The sequence below is a fragment of the Lutjanus erythropterus genome, chromosome 9 (assembly GCF_056507025.1).
Source record: "Lutjanus erythropterus isolate fLutEry1 chromosome 9, fLutEry1.hap2, whole genome shotgun sequence".
NCBI classification, from domain to species: domain Eukaryota; kingdom Metazoa; phylum Chordata; class Actinopteri; order Lutjaniformes; family Lutjanidae; genus Lutjanus; species Lutjanus erythropterus.
In genome coordinates this window covers 25,796,922-25,809,381 of record NC_139325.1, presented here as the reverse complement: position 1 = coordinate 25,809,381, position 12,460 = coordinate 25,796,922, and the positions used below count along the sequence as shown (strand labels likewise).

General features: G+C 39.1%; 1 protein-coding gene across 1 annotated transcript; it reads right to left on the bottom strand.

Annotated features, from left to right (window-relative positions):
- Positions 1-893: 893 nt before the first annotated feature.
- frrs1l (ferric-chelate reductase 1-like) lies at positions 894-5,291 on the bottom strand. Its single transcript, XM_084725716.1, has 5 exons — positions 4,408-5,291; positions 3,922-4,006; positions 2,795-2,933; positions 2,008-2,254; positions 894-1,922 (listed from the first exon to the last, which is right to left on the bottom strand). Exons 1-5 carry the CDS (start codon positions 4,610-4,612, stop codon positions 1,750-1,752), a joined length of 849 nt encoding a protein of 282 aa, XP_084581842.1. The 5' UTR covers positions 4,613-5,291; the 3' UTR covers positions 894-1,749.
- Between the last annotated feature and the right edge of the window lie 7,169 nt (positions 5,292-12,460).

The window sequence follows — 12,460 nt, the reverse complement described above, 5'->3', positions numbered from 1 at the left end:
AACAACAACAACAATAATAATAATAATAATAATAATAATAATAATAATAATAATAATAACAATAATTGTTGTTGTTATTGATGCCAAATATTTTAATTAGATAAACATATATTGTTTTTGTTTTACTTTTAATTAAGTCTGTTATTTTAAAACTACAGTATTATGTGTAGCATTCTTTTCATTTCAGACTTTGGTGCCCCACAGTGGTAGCAGTAAAAAGGACATGGTGGAGGACGGTAATGCACATCACATTTTTTTAAACACATATCTATTTTCTATTTTAATATATAGATTTTATTAAATACTGAGGTCAAGAGTTATTGGCCACTGATCTAATTTTTTATGTAAATGCTACAAAAAATGTGGGCATGGAAGCCATGAAAACAGATCTTTGAAATGGTTATATATTATACAATGTTTATTTTATTTAATTCCTAATATATATAATAAATATTTCTATTGGAGGCAAGACCAAAATTTACTTCTATTTTTCAAATTTTCAAATACATATATTTTTTTAAGTTGGGGTTCATTGATGGTTACCCTGGAAGACCTTTCTTAGCACCTAATTTCCAAAAAAAATTTTAATTTACAACTGTTTGCCTTTGCATTCTCAAAATACTCAGGACATAAATATAAAATGATCTAATTACTTTCATTCAATGAAAACCATCTCTAATGGCCTTACACGGTTTGACTGAGTAGTGTGTTTTTTTTTTTTTTTTGTATATTGTATTGTTCTTTCTTAAAAGGTGTATTGATAATAAATACAACCATGACAGACTGTTTCAGTGAGAGGCATTTTAACATATGCATCCATTTTTAATACAGAACAAAAGGCTACAATAACAGCATCAGGGAATAAAATTAGTCAGTGTCCAAGCAAACAATTTACAGTTCGCTTCTGTTCAGTGTTTTATTGCTTGCTGTAGGCAATAGTAACTCATGTAGCAGTCTCTCTCTGTCTGTTGAATACAGTCACAGTGCCGCAGTACTGATAAGCACCCCAGCAGCCACTGTAGTGGAGAAAGGGGGAAAAATCTTAAAAGAAAATGATGGAAAAGTGAATTGAGGCGAGTGTTTATAAGTGCCAAACATAAAAATTAGAAAAAGTAAAGAAAATCTTTCACATATTAAATGCATACTGCAGGCAGTCCCTTGGAAACTATATAAGCATCTTTTTCTTGTGTTTTTGCAAAGGATGATATCCATATAAACACAGCAGGGTAACGGGACAGGAAGAGTGTGCACAAACAGCTATGAGCTGCCTCTTTTGTCCCCAGAAAACCTTTGTGTTTTAGCCAAGTTCAACATGAAACACTGTCTTCTCATCACCCATGAACAGTGGGTTTTTGAAACCATTCCCAGATTTCCCAGTGCATGCAGTATTTTCTGTCCTCTGAGGTTTATTTACTGGCATGTGTTATCCTCATATTTTTTAAATATTTGGAAGCTATCATAAATACTGAAAATAACTGTCCTATTTATGCTGGAATACTACCTCTGGTTTTGTACTGCCACCAGTACATGACACCTCTACAATATAAGTTTAATACTGTCATGATCCTCCGTATGAGCTCAGAGTAATGAATATATGCTCTCTATTGTGTTTAATATATCTAATACAGTGTCTTTTTGTGCAAAGTGCACACTTGAATGTGGCATCAGACAAAAATGGCAACTAATATTTATTGCTGCTTCGTCTTCTCTTCCCTGTTTTTTCCGCTCTCTGTGCTCTGCTGTGCTTCATTATGGCGTTCCCATGAGTAAATAGAAGGTGAGGGCAACTATGAGCAGTAAGCAGAGGGGGGAGTTGAAGGTCTGGTAGGCTGTAGAAGGCATGAAGATGTCCTCATACTTGTAGATACTGATCATGTGGTCGCTGACTGGGGGACTGTCGATGTCATGCCTCGTGATGGAACCTGTTCAAAAGAGGTAAGACAATGTCAGATGTCATTAAAGACCAAAAAAAGACAAATGACTTGATGCTAAAGCTTTATCAATCACCTTGTATGGCAGGTCCCCATGCAAACAGATAATACCAGGACAGGTGTAAATCCACAAGTGTTTCCTCTCTGGGGACATATAGCGGCCGTTTGAAACGGCACGTCACCCGGTTGTTCTCAAAAATGCCCTCTTCGTCTCTGGCCGGGTTCCTCTTGATCTCTTTGGCCCACTGGCCAACATTGTAGAAGTGATGAATCCGCACACGACCATTATCGTCATGGACACAGCCCATGACATCATCTCCTCCCTGACAAAATAAAAAGGGACAACAATGAAGAGCTTTAAGCCAAAGTGCCACTTATTAATTTCTTGAGGGAAAAAAAGGTAAGATCCTGATCTAAAATATAAATATAGTAAGTAGGACAGACACAATACTATTATAGTTCATACAAGTAAGCCCCAGTGTTTTCTGACAGGAGACATATTTTGACTCTACAGCTGAGGCACATGACTTGGACTTCAGTGAGAAAGGGGTCACAAATTTGACGGCTTGCAACTTAATTTGACAAAATCCCAAAAGACTTGAAACTGGACTTGGACTTTCACTCTAATGACTTGTGGCTTGTCTTGGACTTGAGCTTTTTGACTTGAAAACCCTTGATTACAAATGACAAATGCATTTGGAATATAAATTGTCAAAGTTCATTTTTGTGTAGTCACTGACTGCAAGTTCTTCTCAGTGTGTTTTATTTTAGATTATGGACCCACATTTGCAGTAACTTGGTCTGATACAACAAATTAAAGTAAAACAAGTCTCAGCAGTCAGAGAAGTTGTACAACTGCTCACCATTTTTTTGTCAGAGGAGAAACCTACGGCCACCCATCCATCTGTGTCGGCACTCATCTCATACTCCACATCTGTCCCGATGCGGCGATAACTCAGGAAGTAGTCACACGTCTCTGCATCACACCCTGGCTTCCCATATCTGTACATAAACAAATAAATATAAGCACTCGCTCACTTTGAAGGCCATACACATCTCAGCTAAGAAGGTGTGATTAAAGGGAAAATTCACCACGTTTCATGTGGATGTCCAGTCAGTGTTGATGGTAAATGTGAGCAAGCAATGAATTCCTCTTTGTGTGCTACATTGACCAAGAAAGCTGAGTTCTCCTGCTGCCAAAACTGTTGGTCTTCCTGCATCCAGTGATGTCACAGTGACGTAATTGGTGTCAAGGAAGAACTGCAGGCTATTTAAGCTTAGATTTCCAGTCTCTGCCTCTGGCTAGCCAGGGGGCATGCTATTTGAGTATTTTTTTCACGTAACACTTTGTTTTGTCCTTCAAAGGCTGATGGGTGGTGACACATGGCATCATGGGCACTAACGTCACGGCCGCAGAAGCTTGTACGCAGCGCATCCTGGTACAAGCACTGCCAGTACAGCTGCATGAGCCAGGGAACTCATCTTACCTGGCAAATATAGCAGACGCTGAGGAATTTATTGCTTCAATTGACCACATCTGCCATCAACACTGACTGGACATCCACACTGTAAGTGCAAAGTTTTCTCTTTAAGCTGTATACCTCCACCACCACTACTACTACTAATATTAATAATATTAATATAATTAATAATATTTATTATAATGTATTTTTTTCTTTGAAATCCATCCATATGTTGTTTTTGTGAGCATGGCTCTAATGTTGGGTTGGTGGGAGGGTCAGCTTGTACACTACATTCTCGTTCTTATGTTGTGTATCGACAACCCAACAAACATGTGAAAAAATCATAGACAAGCTATGGCACTTTTTTTTTAAAGAATTAGACAAAGACAGTGAAGAGGTCCATGTTTAGTTCCAGCTTTCTGAAGTCAGGCCACAGCATCTAGGGTGAAGCAGCCCTGGGGATACAGCTGCAGTGGAGCTCTGTTTTCATAGAGTGAGAGCTGGCAAAGGATGCATCCTTCTCTAACCTTATGCAGCCTTTGGTTATTCCACAGTCGCTGACTTTGATCTTAGCGAAGGGATCCACTGGAGGGGCGGTGGGGAATGGATAACCTGTGAAATGCAAAATCAGCACAAACTGTTGGTTTCATAGAAAACAAAAACAACTGATGCTTGTTTTCAAGCCAGTCAAAGGGCCAACTGGGGGGAGGCCATCTGCACTGAGTGTGTGTGTGTGTGTCTGTGTGTGTGTGTGTGTGTGTGTGTGTGTGTGTGTGTGTGTGTGTGTGTGGCTACCACCAGGGAGCTGGCCTGGGTGCTGAAAGGCCTTGCACAGTGGACACAGGTTGGATGCAAGACAGAATTAAGAGCTCATGTTCAGTTTTTCCTTTTCTTTTTTGCTTATTTTTGTATGCAATAAGCTTACATTAGGCCTATAAGTTTGTTTATGTTGCACGAAATGTAAACAAAATCCACCAGTTGTGAATGTTTAGTACAATGCACAAGATACTTACCGTCATCTGACAGATATCTGGACTCCAGGAACTCGGAGGCGAAGGTGCTGTAGGAGTCTTTGTGCTGCTCCTGGTGTCCCGGCTCTCCGTGCTCCCCGTGGCCGGCCCTCAGAGCTCCTTCATCGGTGGGGCTCGGCGCGACCCCCCACCATCCACCCTGGGTCAGCAGCGCCAGCAGCTGCAGCACCCTCCGCAGGAAAATCATAACGTCCAAAAAGAGAAGCGATACAACGACTAAAGCGACTGGTGGTGAAACGAGATCCCCATCCTGGTTTGAATTTCGGTGTCTTCGCAGGTCTCCATCATCGCAGCGTCACCAGAATCATCTCCGCATCCTCACAGCCTGTTTGGCTGTTTCTGCGCAGTGATGAGGGGGGGATTCAGCGCCGATCACCGTGTGATGAAGAGGCTAATACAACCACAAATTAGCCGGATTTGCAACCGAACCACCTAATTCAGCTGCACGCCCATAATCCTCTTTGAAATACCAACCTAGATGCCCACCAGAGCTCATTAATCTTTACATATTTTTTCAGTCGGAGTATTGGCTGGATGAATGGTTTCGTCCGGCCTCCCTCTCTTCTTCCTCTCCAGTCAATCACAGTAACATCCAATGAGGAGCCGCTACGTGCAGTTATCAGGCTCGATCAATTGGGCATTATGCCCCACAAACCCATGCTTTAAGTTGTTTCACACTGAAACTGAATGATTTTGTGTCTCTTTAATTTTGCAGCAGATATGAAAAGCATGTCAGTAGCCGTGAGAGTATTTACACAGAGATGTTTACCTAAAGAAGTCTGACACCAGTGTTTTTGTGTGTGTATTTATTTATATTTGTTTTATTATTTTCTATTTATGTATTATTTTCTATTTTCTTATTTATCTCCCTTGCTGTCATTTGAACTGGTGTGACTAATTGTCAGTATACATGCGTGATAATAATAAAAAAAAAAAAAAAGGCACAAGGACCTACAGTCAGAGACAGAGAGGTATTTCCAAAACATTTCACCCTGTCAGAAATTTGCGCTAGCAAAACAAAAGTGTGAATAATATAGAATAAAGAAAATAAAAATAAAAAGAGACAGTCAGTTGGGAATTAAATTATTTTAATATCCAAGGCCTAAGATTTTAAACCCTGCTAAGGTTAGACTCTCAATAGAAAGACGTAAGAAATTGCAGATCAGTGAGGTAATTAATTCAGGAGCAGAATACAGTTATCTGAAAAGAAAAAAAAGAATATGTCTACTCATTGTGGTCATATTTAAATATTTGTAACATTGTGTAAAATATGTATCAGCAGCATTAGTACAAAATAATCTGTATCAGACTTCTATCTTAAAACAATACTGCTGGATCCCTGTTGATGAGGCACGTTCGTAAATGTTTTGTCTTCCTCATTAGCTTCCACTTCAGTTGTTGTGTGTGTCGATTCAGCATTATTAAACAGAAGTGGAACTGTCTGGGAATTTAAAAGCATTTCTAGATCTTGACAAACTGTTCAAATCATTGAGAAGCAGAATACTATATTGCTCTTCGGTTCCAAAATGCATAAATGTTTTGTGGGGTCAACAACAACTGAGACATTGCTGAAATTGTACTTATTTTCCTAAGACATCTCAGGCTGTTTGTCATCTGGTTTTATAAAAGGATAGTTCATTAATTTTGAACATTTTCACTTCTCCTTCTTTACACTAAAAAAGGAGGGAAATGGGGACATTGTGATATATGAGTTGGAATATATGGGGCAAATGAACTAGAATGAGTTTGATACCCGTGATAAATTTTAATGTGTGTTAAATTTTAATGTGTGTGGTTTGCAAATACTGAAATGTGCTTATAAAAATCTACCATGTTTCTAAAAGTTAAGTACTTTGTTTTTCTACTTCATTTATTGCACGTATATCTTTATGCAGGTCTGAATCCAGATGCAACTGAAAAAATCAGAGATGAATGTGCAGATAATATTTGTTCGGGAACTTGGTTTTCAGTGTCCCAGTTCTTAGGAATTCTGCAGTTCAGATGAGCCCAGAGCTGTAGGCCAACAGACTGGTGAATTTTTAAATGTATACACAGTTTGTAGGCAGACATGATTGTGTACATAGTGTGAACAGATGAATAGACATTGTTTCAGCTAAACAAAGGGGTGACTCTTGACTCTTGTTGCTGCATCTTCTGTCTTTTTCAGTGGTCGTTCACAGTCCTGCCACTTGATGGTGATATAAAGCCACGGATTTAATCAGGTTAGTTCTTGGCTGAAAACCAGCTATCTTTTTCCCTTTTACTTTTTTCTGTTTTATAGCAGGAGACACCACACTTTGCGATGTGTATAATGTAAGAGTTACCCAGAGTGTAATATCTTGGACTGCTGTTTGGTAAAATTATGTTTCATCACCTTTTGTCCAAGTGAAGGACAAACGATGAGAGAAAAGTTATTGGTCTTCGATCATTTCAGTCCCCTTATATCTTACTAAGGAATAACAGCTCACAAAATCCTGGTAAACTGTGAGTGTACAACTTAATTTCCACAGTTCAGAAACAAAGAATAAATCTGTAGCATCTGTACCCATTTTACTACTGTGCCCTTTGTAGAAATAATGACTCATCAAGTGACATAAGGGTGACGGTCAAATGAATTTTTTACCACTTCATCTGAGTCCAGTCATCATCATTCTCTAATTTCCTCATTAATACTTTGATATTTCATGAGTCAGTCCATTTGGTCCACACTCACGAGCTGTAAAAAGTTTAAACTGCTTGATCTCTCAACAGAACATCTCAAAGAAATTTAAACTTCAATCAGAATCTTTCATAATGATGGCAGTGACTGATTGTGTGGATAGTAACTATATTTGATGTATTATCACACATCTTTATTCACATGTAGAGCACTGCTAAAGATCAGTTTCTGCAGTGGCACTATGAGATTCAGAGTTTGTCATCATGTGATCTACACCATGAATTTAAAGAATGTGGTCTTAAGAGTATGCCTGGCAAGCTCAGCAAAATGCTAAAAGTAAATAAATGACTGCAATTTTCATTTTGTGATTTTTAAAGATTTAATTTATAATTATATATAACATTGACATCTTATTTGTCGTGCTGTTACCTGCCAGTCAAAACATTCACCATGTCATATGCTGTCAGTGTTGACCTGGTTTGTCACCTGCCACAAACTTGCTCTGCTCCTGAACTTTAGTGCTAACTCATAAAAATGTACAGCTTTTGGCGAAGGAAGAGATCTGACAAGCGGACCAACACCCCAGCTGACAAAAGCTCAGCAGCAAAAGACTCCAAACGACTCCTAGCCAAGTAAAACAGATGCGTCCATAGTAAGTGCAGATTTACTGGAAGTATGGATTTACTGCCACACACAAGAATGGCTGAGAGTGCCCCAAATGTGTTCTCTGCTTCAAGACTCTCTTAAATGAGTGTTTAAACCCATCAAAACTTCACCATTACTTAAAACAAAAGCTCCCAGCAGAGGCTGAAAAAAGTTGACTCTGGGTTTTTCAAGAAATCTTGCAAAAGCGAAGCCCTAGTTATAAATTAATGCTACTTGATGGAATAGTTGGGATTCCCTGATCTAGAGTAAATTAAATGTGAATCTAAACTTACTTAAATCTATTAAATAAATTATATAAAAGGTTACTTTAATCGTTTACTTTTGCTCAGTATTTGGGTAAAAAGTTGCCAAAGTGTCAACAATCCCGAGAGGACGGACGGATGCAGGACTGGAGCTGGGAGATGTTGCTGTTCACAGTTGTGTCCTGTAGGTGATGCTGTTGTAACACAATCTGAAAAGCACTGAAAATGTAAATAGACAACGACTGTCAGAGAGACTAAAGGCTGACTGACATCCATAATCACACACACATACACACACACATATTCAGACACACAGCCCAGCAATGTTAAATGTTTATTTAATTCCTAAACACACGAAGTCTGATGAGTATCGGCACAAAGTCTGATAAGAAAGACCCATAACAGTAGAAACACATGGTGTGATCGCTTTTTCACTTTTCCAGGTTCCAGCATGTGTACTTTTAATTTTATACTGGACTGTTTGCAGCTCTGAGCAGAATCCGGTCATGCATGTTAAAAACACATGTTCTGTATCATGCGTGTGCACATACAAGATACGTGTGTGTACATACAAGAGTGCGTGACCTTTAACCCTTCGTCTCCTCACACCGTCTCTCTCTGCAGACACAAATCAACCTGATCAATCGCTCCTCTTGTTCTCGATCCGTCCAATTATCCGTCGTTTATCCTCCTATTATTTCCACTTCTACCCTCACTCTCTCCTTCCCAATTACCATTCTGTGTAGGGGGCAATGCTTGCTGGGTAATGAGGGACTCTGGGCGTACCAATCTTATCTTAATAGCCTTAAAGGGCCACTCATTAACACAAACACTCACTCCGTCTCGCACACACACACGCATATCTGTCCCTGCACATCATGCCACAGAGAGAGATGGAGTGACAGAGAGAGAGAAAATGAGACAGGAGAGAGGACGGAAGGGGATGGTGAGAGAGAAGAGATGAGGAGAGGGTGAGGCAGGTGGGCGGGGGAGGCGGAGGGAGGGTGAGGGGGGTCTGGTAAATGTCAGCGGTGTGTCTCCTGGGCCTGAGAGACGAGTTAGTGACAGGAGAACAATGGCCGCTGGATCCATTCAGAAACACAGCTGCTATGAGTGCATGCCTGGATCCGTCTCCTGCTTAGCCGTCAACCTGAGTTTGTAAAGGCAGAGCTAAACACACACACACACACACACACACACACACACACTCACATTAGCACATAGAAAAATGCATGGCCAGTGCACATCCAGCAGACACCCACAACTGTACATCTGGACACACAAGGTAAGCCCTGGATGTTTTGAGGGGGATCAGCCGCGGCTTAGTCAGGGCTGTCAGTCAATAACGGTCCCTGTGGACTCATGAAGAAGACTGGCCAACTGAACATACGTCCTGCATACTCATATGTGCTCTGCGTCTTCTCTCCCCTCACTGTAAAGAAAAAAGCTGGCAATATTCTATAGTCCTCTTTTTGTCAACAAATCCTTTCAGAGGTGTTATGGTATTTGTTATTAGTGTTTATTAGCAGTAGTTTTTATTTCATCTTAATTTTTGTTTTCAATTCAGTTTAGTGTCAGTTAGTTTCCAGAGTGGGTTTGCTCATGTAAGTTTAGTTTTTATTGTTTAAATTTTTTTTTTTTTTTTTTTTTTTTTTTGCTTCATTTTTATTAGTTTCCACATTAGTTTTAGTTTCCTTTTTCATTATAACATGGTGGGTGTTTGTGTGGGGCAAGATTTAAAAAGTTCAGAACAAGTATTGAGCAAGCTTGGCACCCAGCGGACATTTAGTATAGTAACAGTCACATTTAACTTAGCTAATGTCAGCAAAATGCTAGGTAGCTTGTTAGCTAGTGTTTTCCTAGCATTAACTATCAGATTAAAAAAAACTAGCTAATGATTGATGCAGGTCAGCTAACTAGTTAGGAAGCATTTTTTGCGAACCTTGGCTATGAGGTGTAACTAGCCAGCTAACAATTGATGTAAATTAGCCAGGTAGTTAACTAGTGTTTAGCTAACATTAGCTAACTTAAAATGTGATTGCACATCGCTTTTACAAGTCCCCTAGCAAGTGTCTTCTTTTACACCAAGACGGGCCAAGCACATAGTAGAAAGCTTTGTGCAGTGGCAGTATTTTTGCAGATGATTTATATCCACCATGTGATTATTGCTCGTTGAAAATTTTCATATTGCCATTTAGCCTTTTATAGTACATATTCTGTTTAAAAAATAATAATAATTAAAAGAAACCTGGTGCATTTTTTGAGTTGTGTTTACCCCCTTTATGTCATATTCATGACATTGTGAACAATGAATCCATCCTAACAGTATTGTTTGTATCGACAAAGCATGAAGTATCTTATTCCTCTGTATCATAACAGTCAATCAACTATTAAACAATAAAAAATGCATAAATGACTTGTTTTATCAGGATGAATGAAGGTACTGTAGTTTGCCTCTGAGTCAATCCAAAATATAACTCCGGATTTCCTCTCTTTCACTACACTTATTAGGTATTTCCAGTATCTTAAGACTTTATTTTAATTCTAAATTATTTATTTGTGTTATACACAAGTACTGTGATATGTCATTTCCACCTACCCCTACTTGGAGTTTGGAAAAGGGTTTACGATTTATTTATTTATTTATTTTTAAATGTCCAGTGGATAGAATATTTTTTCATCCACATTATTAGAAAGTCTTAAAAGATTCTTGAAAAACCTCCAGAACAATGATAAATGTTGAACCACCCTCTGCGGTTTTTAAAGATCACCGGGTATTTATCTTTCCCAAAAACTCACCTGTGACTCAGTTCTTCACGAGAGTCACAACTGAGACTGTCCAGCACTACTCACTAGTGCACTTATGTGTATTTGTTGCCAACAGACGCACTATTCACAGCTGTTTTGTCAAAAAATTAAGTTGTACAGAGCTCAGCTGTTTTAACATTAAAAATGTAAAATTACTGAGACCTTTTTTTAAAAAAAAAAAAAAAACTTTATTTGCAACCAATTTTAAGAGACTGGGTTACATATTACTGGTTTTTACAGAAGAGTATTAGGGCCAGGCACAAGAGGGGAAAATGAGAAAAGGAAGATTTTACATTTTGAGGATACAGTTTATAGTTCAAAAATAAAGTCAAACTGTTGGAACAAAGCTGAAATACAATTTCAATTTTATCCTTGACATAGTATTTCAAGTTTATTCTTAACATTTTCACTTCATTCTCAGCATTTTTTTCTCATGATGGAAAATAAAAAACAAAAACATCAATCATGTGGCACTAATACTGAAATTTTGACTTGAATTTCTATGTTATTCTCAAGATGAAACTTTAAAAAAGAAAATCTTCCTCCTCTCTTTTTTCCTCTTAATGTGGCCCTACTTCTTTTATTGACAATAAGTAAAATATAGAATAACTCTATTATCTTATCTTTGTCTTTCTGCCTCCTCTTTGCCTGTATATCGCCTGTAGTTCCAAATATCTCACTTCTCCTCATTCCTTTTGTTCTGTTACTATTTGGCGGCTCGTGGCTGATACTGTAGAATCGCAGAGGTATCGTTTTATTCCCCCAGAGCTGCAGAAATAAACCCTTTTGTCTTATTTTGGCATCTAAACTCGATGATACCTCCCACTTCATTCTCTATCGGATAGAGGCTAGATCATTTATCGACTCAGCCCCTCGTCTAACGCCAAGCTATTACCTCTGTCTCCAAGTCTCTCACACACACAAACAGTCATAAAGCAGCTTTGTCGTGTAGCTGCAGGCCTCGACACCCTCAGGGCTTCATTTAGGAGTTGTCAGAAATCACTTTGCTCACAGAGGACAGTAAGCACTATTGGCATGTTCTTCTGTCGACAGAGCAAAGGCACCTCCACCCAACCCCTCCTACCTTCACACCCATAAAGACACATGCAACTTTGTATGCCTGTTACACTTAATTGTGTAATTCTGTGTAACAGTGGGATATGAACAAAAGCACGCCTGTCTGTCTTTTATTTGCATACATGGTTTGGTTTGTGCAGTTTGTCTGCTGGGGTCTCTGTGTGTGCCAAAGGCTGAACAGTTCCATTGTGCTGATGAAATGTTTGCTTTAGAGATAAGATGGCACAGATGAAGCATCGATCAGCACTCATTACACACCTCCAAAGGCACACATTCACATGCACACACTTCCAGCTGGCAAACACAGAAAAATGTATTTAAGCTGTGAACGTATTTGATCTCATTCCTGCCTCTCATACTTTGGTTTCCTGCCATATGAGCGGCTCTCAAAGCTCGTATTGACAGCTGACTTTAAGTGCTTGTTGTCAGACGACTTATCCATTAAGCTGTGACACTGCTCCCTCTCCATATAGACACCTCCACTGGCCAGGGCCTTAAGCAGTGATTATGGTGTTGGGCAGTGGGAGCTGGGGGCCGCACCGTCATTAGTCTGGTTAATCAGAGCCTTGCTCCAGGTTAAGCT

Excerpts from the sequence above, each read along its gene's own strand:
- frrs1l (XM_084725716.1), bottom strand. The coding sequence starts at position 4,612 with ATGATTTTCCTGCGGAGGGTGCTGCAGCTGCTGGCGCTGCTGACCCAG. Across the intron at positions 2,934-3,921 it reads ATAACCAAAGGCTGCATAAG|ATATGGGAAGCCAGGGTGTG; the intron begins GTTAGAGAAGGA and ends GTTTATGTACAG. Across the intron at positions 2,255-2,794 it reads TCTCCTCTGACAAAAAAATG|GGAGGAGATGATGTCATGGG; the intron begins GTGAGCAGTTGT and ends TTATTTTGTCAG.